At 37.7% G+C, this 14,011-nt stretch overlaps 1 protein-coding gene across 1 annotated transcript in view; it reads left to right on the top strand.

Moving 5' to 3' along the window:
* The window catches only part of Itga1 (integrin subunit alpha 1), a 140,701-nt gene that overhangs the window by 61,143 nt on the left and 65,547 nt on the right, over positions 1-14,011 (top strand). The window contains exons 3-6 of the mRNA XM_027401425.2: positions 1,249-1,361; positions 4,832-4,920; positions 5,033-5,144; positions 5,855-5,982. Coding sequence (XP_027257226.1) covers positions 1,249-1,361; positions 4,832-4,920; positions 5,033-5,144; positions 5,855-5,982 — 442 coding nt within the window. The remainder of the gene's footprint in view (positions 1-1,248; positions 1,362-4,831; positions 4,921-5,032; positions 5,145-5,854; positions 5,983-14,011) is intronic.

Below are 14,011 nucleotides of genomic sequence, written 5' to 3'. Positions count from 1 at the left end.
TTTATGGTGCCCTGTTTATACATGTATGTCATTTCACATTACACATATGGTTTCACTGTTTTCCCTTTCCCCCTCTCCTGTCCTACTGATTCCACTGCTCCCAAATAAGCCCCTGCAGCTCTCATGTCCTGTGTACATCCTTTAACTCTAGATTCTGCACAGCAGAGAGAACATGAGATTTGTCTTTCTCCACATTACCCTCCTGCTTTTTAAAAATTTTCCTCTATGCCTGCATGGCTCCCCCTCTACTTTCATGTCATATATTTACATAAAGACATCTTAATCTAGTTTCTACATCCAAGAGAAGATATTAAATGCTTACTTTTCCAAATGTGACATATTTTGATTCACACTATGATATCTAGTTCCATTTTTTCCCAGCAAATTTTATGATTTCATTCTCTACAGTTGAAGAGAACGTGTGTGTGTGTGTGTGTGTGTGTGTGTGTGTGTGTGTGTGTGTGTGTGTGTGTGTACTACATATTTTTAATCTGTTCATTTGATGAGCATCAAGGCCAGTGTCATATCCCGACTATTGTAAATAGTGTAACCATAAACATGGATGTGAAATATCTCTGTACATGCTGCTTAAAAGTTCTTCAACTGTATTTGGTTGGACAGCTGGATCACAGGTAATGCACCTTTTAGTTACTTTTTAATATGTACTTCTTTTTAAAGTTTAAAGTATTAATTTATTTGTTTTATGTGTATGAGTGTTTTACCTGTGTGTTTTTCTGTATACCAAGTGCATGTAGTGCTCAGGAGACCAGAAGAGGGCATCAGATCTCCTGGAACTGGAGTTACAAATATTTGGGAGCCACTGTGTGGGTGCTGGAAATCAAACCTAGGACTTCTGCAAGAGCAGCAAGTACTAATACTAACCACTAAGCCATCTCTCTAGTCCCACTTTAAGTTTTATAAGGGACCTTTATTGATTTGTAATGGCTGTAGTCAATGCAGCTGTAATCAATGTGGATTTTCATTATCTCTAAACCCTTTCTTCCTAGCATTTCTTGTTTGTTTTCTCAATGATAACCAGACTGACTGCAAATATTTACAGTAACATTCGAATTCTGAAATTTGTTAGTGGTACTCTGATTATTTTAGATGACATTAAATTACCAACAGGGGCACGCTCTTGTGATGTTTATGGGAACAACTGTCAACTGTCTTAGAATTTACCATAAAATAATTAAAACAAATGTCTTATTACATTTAAATTTTTTAATTGCTTTATTCAACTTCCAGGGTTCTTATTGGTTCCCCTTTAGTTGGTCAACCCAAAGCAAGAACCGGAGATGTCTATAAGTGCCCAGTTGGGAGAGAGAGACCAATGCCTTGTGTGAAGTTGGATTTGCCAGGTGTGTAAAATCAAATAATCTATCCTAACTCATACCCATATTCTTATTGAATGAGAAAACTTTCAAGAGACTCAAAATATTACTTTTACATTATAATATATAATATAATATATTAAAAGTACTAAGTGACCATTTTATAGTTATTATCTAGAATTCACTTAGAATAACATCATGGATCCCTCAGTCCTTACTTTGTTTCTGTAACTCACCAAGGAACAGTCATAGATTCCAAATTACTTACTTTTCTAATTTGCCTCTTATCATTGTTCAGGATCCTTTGAAAACAATTGATTTGCCAAGCTCTATCATATTCCTCAAACAAAATGCAACTTAGTAACTGAATCTTTAAGAGAAAACGAATGAGTGAAATTGCATCAATCAACTTTATTAATAGAATTTCTTTAAAATATGGGATGTAGTTATATCAAAATAGTTGATTTGACAGAAATATCACTTTGGTTGTAGTATGACTAGAAAATGGCTCCTAAAGTTAGAGAGGTTTTAGACTTCTTTTAGTATCTGTACATTATTCAAAGCAATTAAATTATCTATATTCCCTAAACCTGCACTGTAGATAATACATTTTTGCAGATCTATGGTTTTCCATTTCTAATTTCTGTTTTCATTGTGACTACTTTCCCTTTACATTCATTAACACAGCTACCATAGATGTAAGAATACCCTTGCCTGACAATTGCAGCATCAAGGATGTCTTCAACATCACTTTCTGTTTTGCTGCCTTCCCTTGACATTGCATTATATTTTTTGGCTTCTCCTTAGTTATTCATACTTTTGGAACACAAATTGAACTATATTTTTAATTATAAGTATAGAAAGTCTAATTGCTTATGTTTCTTTGAGTGGGACTAATTTTTTGTATTAACAGGGAATAAATTAGGCAGAGCACAATTCCCAGATTCTGATTTTTTTTCCAGCAATAAGTTCTTAGAGTTCTATTTGGTTCTTTTTATTTCCACTAGGTGGAATGGACATTGTTGATATCCTGGCTTCTCCCTCTCCCGGGGTCCTGGGAAACCTGGCCCTGTTCCTGCTCCCGACTCCTCTCCTTCTCCTGCCCTAGTGGTTTCTCCTCAGCACCCGCCTGTCACTCTGTGCCAGCCTCCTCCTGGGCCTGGGCCTTCTCCATAGGGAACCTTTCCTGGTCGCAGGGCTTCTCTAATCCTCAGGCTCTCTACCCACCCTAGGATCACTCTTCTCCAGGCTACATTCTGTCACCCTTGACCGGTGGTCACTACTCACTGACAGCTGTCAAAGGTTGCATGGCTGCATAAGGACTCTGTAAGCAGAAACCTTGTGGAACTGGGGCCATGTGGAGCTGGACAACAGCAGCTCCATGACTTCAGTTTCAACAGCCCCAACTTTGAGACTCATTCTAAACCGCTCCCATTCTCTATATAAGCCAGTGCCTCTTGCTTGTTTGCTCTTATTTTTTTTTTCCATTTCTGCCCCAGATTGGTTAACACCTACTCCTCCCTTTGCTCCCTTTCTCAATAAACTCTATGTGGGTTTGTTGAGTTTGGTGGATCATGTTTCATCACCCTAAACTGCAGCAGAGAACAACAGACACTACTGTTCACATTGCTTATTCAGGCAATCCAGATATATAGACAGAATACATATATGATAATTGTCCTTTTGTGGTTCCTTTTCCAAGATACTCCCTGTTTCTGTTTGTCAATGCTGACATTGACCTTACATTTCTATCCTCCTTTTCTCCAAGCCTGGAACACCTGTTTGAGTTTTATTACCTAATAGGGTCTTTCTTTAAAGAGAAAAGGAAAATACAACCAGAATGAAACACAGAACCCAGGAGCCCAGTGTTAGCCTCTTGTTTCCACATGTGGAGTCCTCTATAGCACCGGCTGGTTGATGTCACTTCCAATGCCTTCAGATGCTTGGTTCATGCATCTTTCCCATTTTCCTAGGATTTATCCTCCATTCTTGAAAACTAGAATCGTTTTTAAAGTAGCCAAGAAATTTTAACAGTAAGAAATTTCAATAGCTTCTAATTGTCCCAGCAATGCTGATTCTAGACAACCCTCATTTAAAGTCTCAATTACAGGTCATTCAGTACCCGTGCATATAGTAGCCCAATTTGAGATGCTTTCATGTGGAGTTCCTTTGACTTATAATGCTTTCTCGAGCCTTTCCCTTTTTAATATTACAGGTCCTTTGCATAAATATTACTTTTTGCTGGTTTGTGATTTTTATGGGATTTCCACGTGTGTCTCTGTGTCTGTGTGTTTCTTGTGCTTTCCCTTTGGCTCTCTTCCTTCTGTTTGTTTTGTCCTATTTCATTTTGTTTGTTTTGTTTTATCTTACCTCATCTAATTTTATTATCATTCTTTAGATTCCTGTTTGTTTTCCAGTGAGAGAATGAAAAGGTGTGGATGGGAGGGGAGGCACCGAGGACCTGGGAGGAGTTGGGCGAGGCAAAACCGCAATCAGAATATATTGTATGAAAAAAATTTCTATTCTCATAGGAGAAAATTAAAAAGGAAAAAGTAGGATGTTTTCAAAGTGAGACAGACAAAATCCTTGAACAAAACCTAGTTCTGAGATTAGGAAGTGAGATGGACCATCCAGGAATCTGTTACCTGTTGACTGTAAGCCTGGAGGTGAGAATATGTGCAGACATTAACAGTGCTATCCCTGTTGACTGTAAGCCTGGAGGTGAGAATATGGGCAGACATGAACAGTGCTAAGAGTCTTTTCTTGATCTTGAATCATGCCACTTTCAAATATTTGTGCACTCCACTCCAAGCAGAATTTAAAGGTCTTCTTCACTTTCTTTTCCAGTCGTTTTATTTTTTAACGTGAATGTGTAAGCAGTGCTTCTTGCCAGTTTTGTCAGGTTGGAATGCTGTGGAGCCCAACATTCCTATTTGGAACATCTAATGTAGTCCCTTCACTGTATTCTCTATCCAAACTTCCTGGACGATTCTCTAATCTTGATCCAGCTTTCTCTGCAGCTCTCATGACGTCCCTATGATTTCTGAAAGTCACAATAAAAACATTTTGTTTGACTTTTCTGTTCTATGCATATTCAGTTTTCCTTCCAGAAGTTCAATTTTGTCATTGGTTGTTTATAACAAAGAACATAAATTGTCTCTATACTCTTATGAAACTAAATATTGCATTTGTTTCAATTAGCAAAGACGTGTGAAAACCAATCCCACTTTCTCATTTCCCTGCTAGTTCTGCATTCTTTCTAAGTCCTGCCAAACTATTTGAAACAGTGATACAGAGACTCTCCGGGACATTGGCCAGCTCTTCAGCCTGAACTTGTTCATTATATTCCCCAGTACCGGGAAGTCTATTTAGCTGAACCACAACAAGAATGTGCTATGAGATGAGCAAAGCAAATAGAATGTTTTAATGAGGAGACGCTTACCTTCATATTATGAAACTTATTTTCACACTCATGAAATTTTGCTCTATTTTTGTAGTGAACACATCGATTCCCAATGTCACAGAAATAAAAGAAAACATGACATTTGGATCAACTTTAGTCACCAACCCAAATGGAGGATTTCTGGTGAGAAAGAAAAGAGTAATATATTTCATAAAAATAAGGAGTATAGTTATTTATGTCTTTGAAACCTGTTATATGATGTTCAGCCTTAAAGGCTTTCTTATTTTTTTTAAAGGCATGTGGGCCTTTGTATGCCTATAGATGTGGACATTTGCATTATACAACTGGAATCTGTTCTGATGTCAGCCCTACATTTCAAGTTGTGAACTCCTTTGCTCCTGTACAAGGTACAAATTTTATGCAATGTTCCTGCACATTTGAAAGCATAAGCAATGGGTGAGATACATGTAAACATAAGAGCATACCAAATGCCTTCTCTGATTTGTTATCTAACATTATCAACTTGGGCAAATATTTGCTTTATCAGTATATAACAAAACTTTGCTCCTGTTTTTGGAATTGATATTAGTGTAAATAACCTTGAGAATCATGTTTAAACTTTGTGGCTAATGCTATCATGCTGGCTGTATTTAAAGGGTGAATCTCTTTGAGGAGAGTAACTTCCTTTGAGATATACAGAATAAAAACAATATCAAACCAATGATGAGAAAAATTCTCAAATGTAGCATGTATATCATTGATTAAAATAGATTAGAAGGTTAGGCATGATGGGGAACACCTTTAATGCCAGCATTCAGGAGGCAGAGGCAGGCAGATCTCTGAGTTCAAAGCCAGCCTGGACTACAGAGCTAGTTTCAGGACAGCCAGGACAACACAGAGAAACCTGTCTTAGAAGGAGGGTTCTGTGGCACAAACTGATTATAACAAAATACAGTATTTCTTACTACTTATTTTTTCCAAAATATTATGAAAACCATAACTGCACTTTAAAGACTATCAGTGTATCTTTTAAGATGAGTCTTTTGGCCAGGAAAATGCTTCACTTACTCCTAAGAAGGTAGATTTTAGTCTCACACACTGCTTCCTTCTGTTGCAGAATGCAGCACACAGCTGGACATAGTCATTGTCCTGGATGGCTCCAACAGCATCTACCCCTGGGAAAGTGTCACCGCTTTTCTAAATGATCTCCTCCAGAGGATGGATATTGGCCCTAAACAGACACAGGTGTGTTACTGCCATTTCATTTCCATTTCCTCAGCACTCAGATGCATAGTTCTGGACTGGGCAAGTGTTTGGGTAGCTCCCTTAAGCTAGATGTGTGCTCTTTTTATTTCTGAGTTAAACTTAATTAAAGTGATTTCGACTGAGTGTGCTGGAGTATGCCCTTAATCACAGCACTTGGGAGGTAGAGGCTGGTTTATCTTTGTAAGTTCAAGGCCAGTCAGCCTGGTTCTTATTGCCAGTCCCAGGCCATCCAGAGCTACACAGAAGACCCAATCTAAAAAAACAAAAACCAAAAAAACTCTTACTTTTACTTTTTAAAACAACACAAAATGTTCAGATTTTTAATGAAACATGATATTCTGAAAGTAAACTAACAAAAACAAAATTAAAGAAGGGTGGATCCTTATTTTTACTTATGATGGAAGGAACATTATTTTAGATCATATTTACCAAACAGACAATAGGAAACCTCTGCTTGAGGTGCAGCTTATCCCCTGTGAGATGAGAGCAAGGTTTCAGAATCTGAAGAAATGAAATAAAATCTCAGATGACTATTATACTATAATCGCCTTTCTTATAACAAATGAAACAAATTACTGAGTGACCATGGGAAACTCCTTAAGGTCTGTTTTCCTCGTTTTCGTCATTTCTGTTCCTAAATGCAAGGAAATGCACCTGACTTTAGCCACAGAAAGCCAAATAAATAGTTGCTGTTTTCTGGAGTACAGGTTCTGGAGTACTCATTACCTTTGTTGCCTATAAAAGAGGTGAGCTGCTCACACAACTCTTCCACTCAGACACTTCATTTGTATTGAATTGATTTAGTGTTTATTAAGTTTATTCATTCGCATATCTTAAAATACATAGGCGATGCATTGGATAATTGGCAAATAAACGGTCAGGGTGAGCTCAGGGCTTAGGAGGCTGAAATCAGTGCCAGGGTCAGAGTTTAAAAGGTTGTGGCACAGTAGAATACCGATAGGAAAGCATAGAAGGCCTTAGGACTTTGTACTTACTTATGCTGTCCACTGTTCTCTCCCTTTCCTGAGATGACTTTGGGAGAAATTTCTGAAGCACAGAAAGAGCTTTCTGATGACATCAGTGTTTGTCATGTCTACATTAAAATTAGGACATAATTTCCACACCTACACAAATGTGTCTCTGAACATGTATGGAGGCTTAATCTCTTTCATATAAGTGTATACATGTATGTTTATAATATTTTTATTGTATACATACAATTTACCAAAGAGATGATTGTAGAATAATTTAAATTAGAAGTGAACTATTATTTTTGCTGTGTTCTAAGACTGAAAACTTCCTATGGAAACTTACTAAAGAAGTAATGTTATAAACATCCAACTGGAATGTCTTCAAATCCGTTAAAGAAAACAGGCTTTTATCTACTACAGCATATAAACTTTCCTATATGCAACCTTTAGCATACAATTTGTCTTCACAAGTCTTGAGACTAGGACAGGATATTGTACCTGCTGAAGGGACACTTGAGACTGTTGACGTGCTCCTTCTTCACATATGTATTCCATCTGGAGCCACTCACTTTCCTTGCTAAATCCCCCCCTTTTTTTTCCTTCCTCACTTTGGTTGATGAAATTTCATACATGAAATAATGAAACTGGTGGGAGTCTTTAAAGTCACCAAGTCCCATATGTCAATAATTTTTGCTATATTTTTCTCTGATGGTGAATTTTTGATGAGATTTTTTGCAGGTGGCATTTTTAATTTTCTCCTTAGCATATTAGTTTATCCTGGGTTGTTTATGCTGTCTTCACATTCTAATTTAAGATATATCAATGACTAGTTTCATAGACACTTTTCTAAAGTAAAAGGGTTTAGAAGGGCACATTAAGCCAATTACATTTGCTAAACATTTGATAAGACATTAAGTGTGGCATGTTAAATACTTGAAAATTTGATCTCCCTTCAGTGGATACAGAAAACAGTTCATTCCTATAAAACTTGGAAAAAATATTTCCTCTCCTAAGATGGGAACTGATAAGTATGCTAATATCTCATGTCGTCTCAAGCAAATCTTTCCAAACACAGAAAATTTGTTTTGACAACCATCTGTTTTCTGACTGAAGATGAATGTAATTTGAAGAAATTTGATTCAGGAGTTGCTTTGCTTTTGTTGTGTTTAAACCATTTGACTCTTACTGACTTGCAGAATTAACTTCTAGAATTTTTCCTCCCTTTTCTTATCCTTTATACCTTCATTCATGAGAGGAACTCTTAGGCATCTGATATTTCTCAAAGTTGTAACTGTATTAAGGATGGAATTAAGGGACTGGGATGATGGCCCAGTAGGTAAAGTATATGCTGTTTCAGGTTTGTTACCCAAATTCAGATCCACGTCACCTATGTAAACACTGTGTATCTTGGTACATGTCTGTAATCTCAGCATTGGATTAGAGGGATGGAGACGAGTACATTCCCTAGAGCTCACTTGCCTGCCAGCCTCACCAAATTTATGAGCTCCAAGTTGAACCAGAGAGACTCTGTCTCAAAAGACAAGACATAGAGAAATCCAGGAAGACACTTGATCTCAACATCTGCCTTCATATGTGTGTGTGAATGCACATGTGCATAAGCACCCTCTGTCACATGTGCTCACAAACTGCATAAGTATGTACATATACCACATGCACATAACCCAAATAAAATAATACGAAAAGAATGGAATTTATGGATCCGTGAAGATTTCTCTGTACAGAGTCACCTTAGCCCTACAGTGATCTTGACACATGTTTCACTAAGCTCGACAGTAGTTGTGATGTGTTTATAGAACTGGAACACACAATGAACTAAACGCTGAGATACCTGTGGCACTAATAATTGTGTTTAGCTACTGTCAGTCAAGTCAAAGCAGAGATGGCTGTACTGGGGTCTGCTGTTCTTCCATGAATTTGTTTTAGTGAAAAATGTGTGTGTTTCCCATGGATCAGTGTGGGTCACTCACCAAGATCCAGTATGAGATCATGCTAGTAGGTACTCTCTAAGAAGCCTCTGGAAGTGAGTAGATTCTGAGAAAAGCAGAAGGCATCTATTATCACTTCAAACTGAGGACACGAAATGCAGGTAGCTCAGCATGAAAATGTAGTGAGACATCTCAATAAAGAGAATTTTCCAAGAGATGCCATAAAAGCAATAGAGACCCCAGCTCATCCTACGAAAGTAGGAATTTATCTTCTCAACTCTGTGTCTGGAAAGGTGAGAAATGGTGGTTAACAACCTAAGTGAAACAAGTGGAAAAGCCAGTCAAGGGAAAGCATGCCACTCCCTTTCCTTAACTACAGGCTACTGACCTCCATTAGTAGAGGCAGGGGAAAGGTTGAGCTACCAGTGAACTTTGGTGTTTTGTCTTAACTTTGTTTTAATCAAGATAAAGCCAAGTAAATTGGTTGCTCCTTGATTTGTTTCCCATTCGAACCTGCAAATACAGTGATTTCATGCAAAATCTAAATTAAAATACAGTACTTTAAAAAGTCAGACATCTTAAAACCAAGAATTAGAAAAGCCCAGGGACATCTCTTTCTTCATCCAGGGTCAACAGAAGCACTTCACCCCAAATACGTATTAAAGGGAAAGGAAAGTTGCAGACTGTGAGGTTTTGCTTTCTGTCATGACTACAATTACATTTACCTGAATAAAGGGATTGGTGATGCCTCGGTTCTGCAATCACAGATTCATCACTTACTAATTTCAAACAATGAAGAGTCTCAAGCTATGAAAAATTCCTCAAAAATCACACTTACTCCAAAAAGACAAAGAGATATAGGGGAAAGAAAGGAGGAGGAGAAAATAAAGAGAAAAATGCTTATGTTCATATCATCATATAACAATTTGTATACATTAGGTAAATGCATCAAAATAATGGAGATATCACTTTAATGAGGTACTCACAATTCCCTCTATGTTTTTGTGTGGCCCCATTAGGACTTTGCAAACATAGTCAAGGGATTTTTGCCAACCAATCTTTTACCTAATGCAGAGTAAAGGCCATAAAATTGCCTTTTTAAAAACCACCCATAAAAACAAACCTGAAAAACTTGGAGCCTGCCATAAAAGATATGACAGTATAAACATTATGGAGGTCTTATTGATCCTCAATACCTAAGCATAACATTGTTTTGAATAATAAATGGGAAGAATGTAAATATGTCAAATACAAGTGCATTACCCTAAATAAAACCAGTAAATTGTGAGGCTTGATATAAAAATGAAATATACTAATGGAACAATATCTAGATTCTTCCCATCAGGACTGCAGCATGGCACTAAAGAAGGCAAAAATGAAAGAGAGCAATTAATTAAATTTTAGGAATATTATTTATCTTTCTTTTACCGCACATTTTATGGCCATTTTCCTAGAAGCCTTAAATGTGGCACCTGATTCATTGGTTTTATGTCCAAAATGAAGCCTGAGTGAGTCCTGAAGCCATTGCCTTGTCAATCAGTAGAATTTCTGAAGGTGGTATACAGCCAGAGATGAATCTTCACCCTGGATTGTTTCCTGGTCTCCATTCTTCCCCATGTCTGTCCAACATGTACTGGAACAACCATTCCAAAGTGAAATTCAAATAATTTCCTTATGTAAAAGTCTACTTTGTTTGCCCTTTAAATAATGTACAAGCTCTTCAGAGCACTTAAAGGCAATTGACAACTTGATCATGATCATTTCTGGTGTATCTTACCTCTCCTAGCAATGCCCACCTCACTCACTTTTCACACTCTCCTTGGACCTTCCCTGCATGAAGTGTGCAAGACTCTTCACAGTCCCTCTGATTGGAATGCCCTTCACCATCCCCACTCTGTATGCTAGGTGGATTTCTTAGATATCTCCCAATGTCAGTTTTGTATAATTTCCTGGGATGATCTCACCCACAGGATCCCCTCTCCAATTTGCATGGTCCTCTCATGCCCTGACCCATTGTTCTCATTCCTTCATAGCATTTCTACTTGTTTTATGGGTCTGTGTCTCCTGGCTGTCTGAGATTGTTTGATGACAGGATTATGCCTTTGTTCTTTTATTTCTGGGATGATGCAGGGTAGTCAGACTGAACCCAGGGCTAGGAGGGACTTCTCTGAGAAAGTTTACAGTGTTTCAATCTTGCTTAGCAAGTATTCACTCATCTCATCCCATTTGTCCCAGCTGTGTTTTGTCTCAGACTTTGCCCCTTGACCACAAATACAGTGCTTGCTATCATCACTCTGGTCTATAGTTGTCTGCCTGGATTGACTTCATTACACCCTCTTTCATCAGGCAACAGGCTAGTTAAAGATGCCCCTTTGCTGAGATCTCTCTACCACTCAAATAAATGAGTCTAAGAACTCATTTCCTGAGAAATGAGCATCAATCATTGAACTAGTCATATTTATGTCCCAGTTCATAGAGACAGAAGTTTACACCTGACTTCAACTATCAATTCCAGAAAGATTTATTTTGACAACTAGCTCCAACTGCAGCCCATATAATCATCACATTTGTAGCCTGACTTAATAATGCAAAAACCATGTTTGAGGGCAGGGCATTGGTGGTATCATTTGACAAAAGAAAGCACATGTTGGTCAGATAACAGACCCTGAGCTTTTGTAATAGTAAGCAGTTATGCATCTCACTGAAGTATGAATAATCTGAATGTTTCCACTATCATCCCTTCCATAAAGAAGCTGCTGGTTTGATATAAATTACTGAATGACAGCCTGTAAATATAGTTCAAACTAAGTATTAAAATGTAGGCACTAGTATTGCGAGCAACTCAACAACGGAAGGGAATAATAGATTTCTTTGACTTTGGGCTAGAGAGACAATTCATTAGTTAAGAGCATGTATTGCTCTTCTAGGGGGCACAGGTTTGATTCCCAGAATCCACAGTGGTTCACAACCACCTTTAACTCCAGTTCCAGGGGATCTGATGACTTTCCTCCACAGACACTGTATTCACATGCCCACACTCACCAATACACACACACATTATTTTTTTTTAAAAAAAGAAAGTATTATTTATTAACATACATCAGAATGCTAGAGCTTCTGGGAGAAAATGTAAAAATATATTAATTTTGAAGGTTCTATTTGAGAATGGGTTGTACATCTTGTATTTTAGTGGAAAATTACAGTAAATCTCCCATGGAAGAAACCTCCATGGCTACTGGTGGATCTGTTTTATGTAGTAGACTTAACTGGCTCTTAGCTACCTGGCTTTAGACTACGATGTTTTATTTGCTTGCTTTCATGTTTTTTTCTTGTTGTTGTGTGTGGAGTTTTGTTGTTGTTGTTGTTGTCATTTTGTTTTGTAGCTTTGAGAGATGGGGGTTGATTTCTATAGGCCAGTATGGCTTTGAACTCACTTCTTAGCTAAGAGTGACATTGAACTCTTGATCCTTGTTTCCTCCACTTGTTGAGTGTTGAGATTACGTCTGCACTGGTCTCAAGTCTTCATTTTAGGCTGTCTTTTCATGACTATGTCTTTTGTTCTATTAATCAAGAAGGTCAAATCCATGTCCCCAGTGTCAACCATGACCCTTCCAACTATCTCTGAATAAGACTGCCCCTGTAACTTTTATCAGCCCTCTGTAGAACCAGGGTCCACTGTTCCTACGTCCATCTGCTCTCCTTGATACAGTATTCTCTTGCCTTTCTCCATTAAAGAATATCCTAACTGAACTCACTTGTTTCTTTCAGCTATCATTCTTGCTTACTCCCTACAACTTAACAAAAATACCTAGAACATTCCCATGTGAATAACATGAAAATTCCCTACTTAAATTCTACTCTCGTGTTTCTGTACATTCTAATACAGTTTGACAACTTCAGGTTAAATATCATCAGTGTTTTTTCTTCCTTTAGTTGTCCAAATGGCTTATGTCCCCTGATTTGTTCTCAAGAATCAAGGCTAAGTTATTCCTCTCCATGGCATTTTCTAATCTGTTTTAAATTCTTTACCTGTGTGTGCCTTTGTCCATGAAGTTTTTCTTTGTAAAGTGGTGAATATGAATTCTTCTTTCTCAACTTGTCCTTCAGAAGCTGTCTTCATTGCTTGGCTCATTTTATATCTTCAATTTTCATATTTACTTGCATCATGTGCATAGTCATATATATTGTGCTTATATGAATTTGTTTCATCTGTCCTAAATCAGAAGCTAATTTTGGTCTGAAATCATCTATATTGAATGGTTCTTACCAGCACTCAACATAATATTATGTGTATGCATTCTTATTTGACTCAAGATAAAAATTAATGAATGGCCCCCTTTGCAGTGAAGACCCACAGTAGGCTTTATTCTATCTAGTTTCTAAGGAAATATGCATCTAACCTTGGCCATTAATCAACACTGAAGGTCATCTCCCCTAATATCTGAGTTTCTCCTACCTTCCCTTCTCTTTTCCCACACTCTATATATCATTCTTTGGCTGGCTATCATTGTTTCTTTGTATCTCAGTTTTCCACTTGCTTCTCTGCAGTGTTACAGTCATCTATTAGGAATGTTTGGGTGTCAACTGTGAGCAAAACAAAGTGGCAGGAAGGGATAAAGGAACATAAGAAGCTGTGATGTAGTCCATGCTTCTTACCCTGCCAACCCCTGGGAACTTCAGTACACTTGTAAAGATAAGACATGCACACAGCACGATTGAGAAGAATGTAGTGCAGACAAGCTCGCCCCTGAGTTCTTAGAAGGGCAAGGTCAGTGGTAGTATGATAGGCTATGTTGACAGCTAAGTGAGAAATGTTTTGCAAGGAAGGTAGAGTTGAATCTTAGAGAATGAATAAAGTGACAATCTAGGGGAAGGGAGATGTATATATGTGTTGTTCACTTGGATTTTAATTTTTTCTTCATTCCTTTCTTTTTTGTTTTGGTTTTTCAAGACAGTGTTTCTCTGTGCAATCTTAGCTGTTCTGTAACTCACTCTTTAGACCCCACAGAAATCTGCTTGCCTAGGCTACCTGAATGCTGAGATAAAGGCATGTGCCACCACTGCCTGGCTTTAACTTTTTTTCTTTCTTTT

This window comes from Cricetulus griseus, chromosome 2 (assembly GCF_003668045.3).
Source record: "Cricetulus griseus strain 17A/GY chromosome 2, alternate assembly CriGri-PICRH-1.0, whole genome shotgun sequence".
Classification (NCBI taxonomy): domain Eukaryota; kingdom Metazoa; phylum Chordata; class Mammalia; order Rodentia; family Cricetidae; genus Cricetulus; species Cricetulus griseus.
Note: the sequence above shows the minus strand (reverse complement) of the source record. Positions and strands in the feature narration are given on the sequence as shown.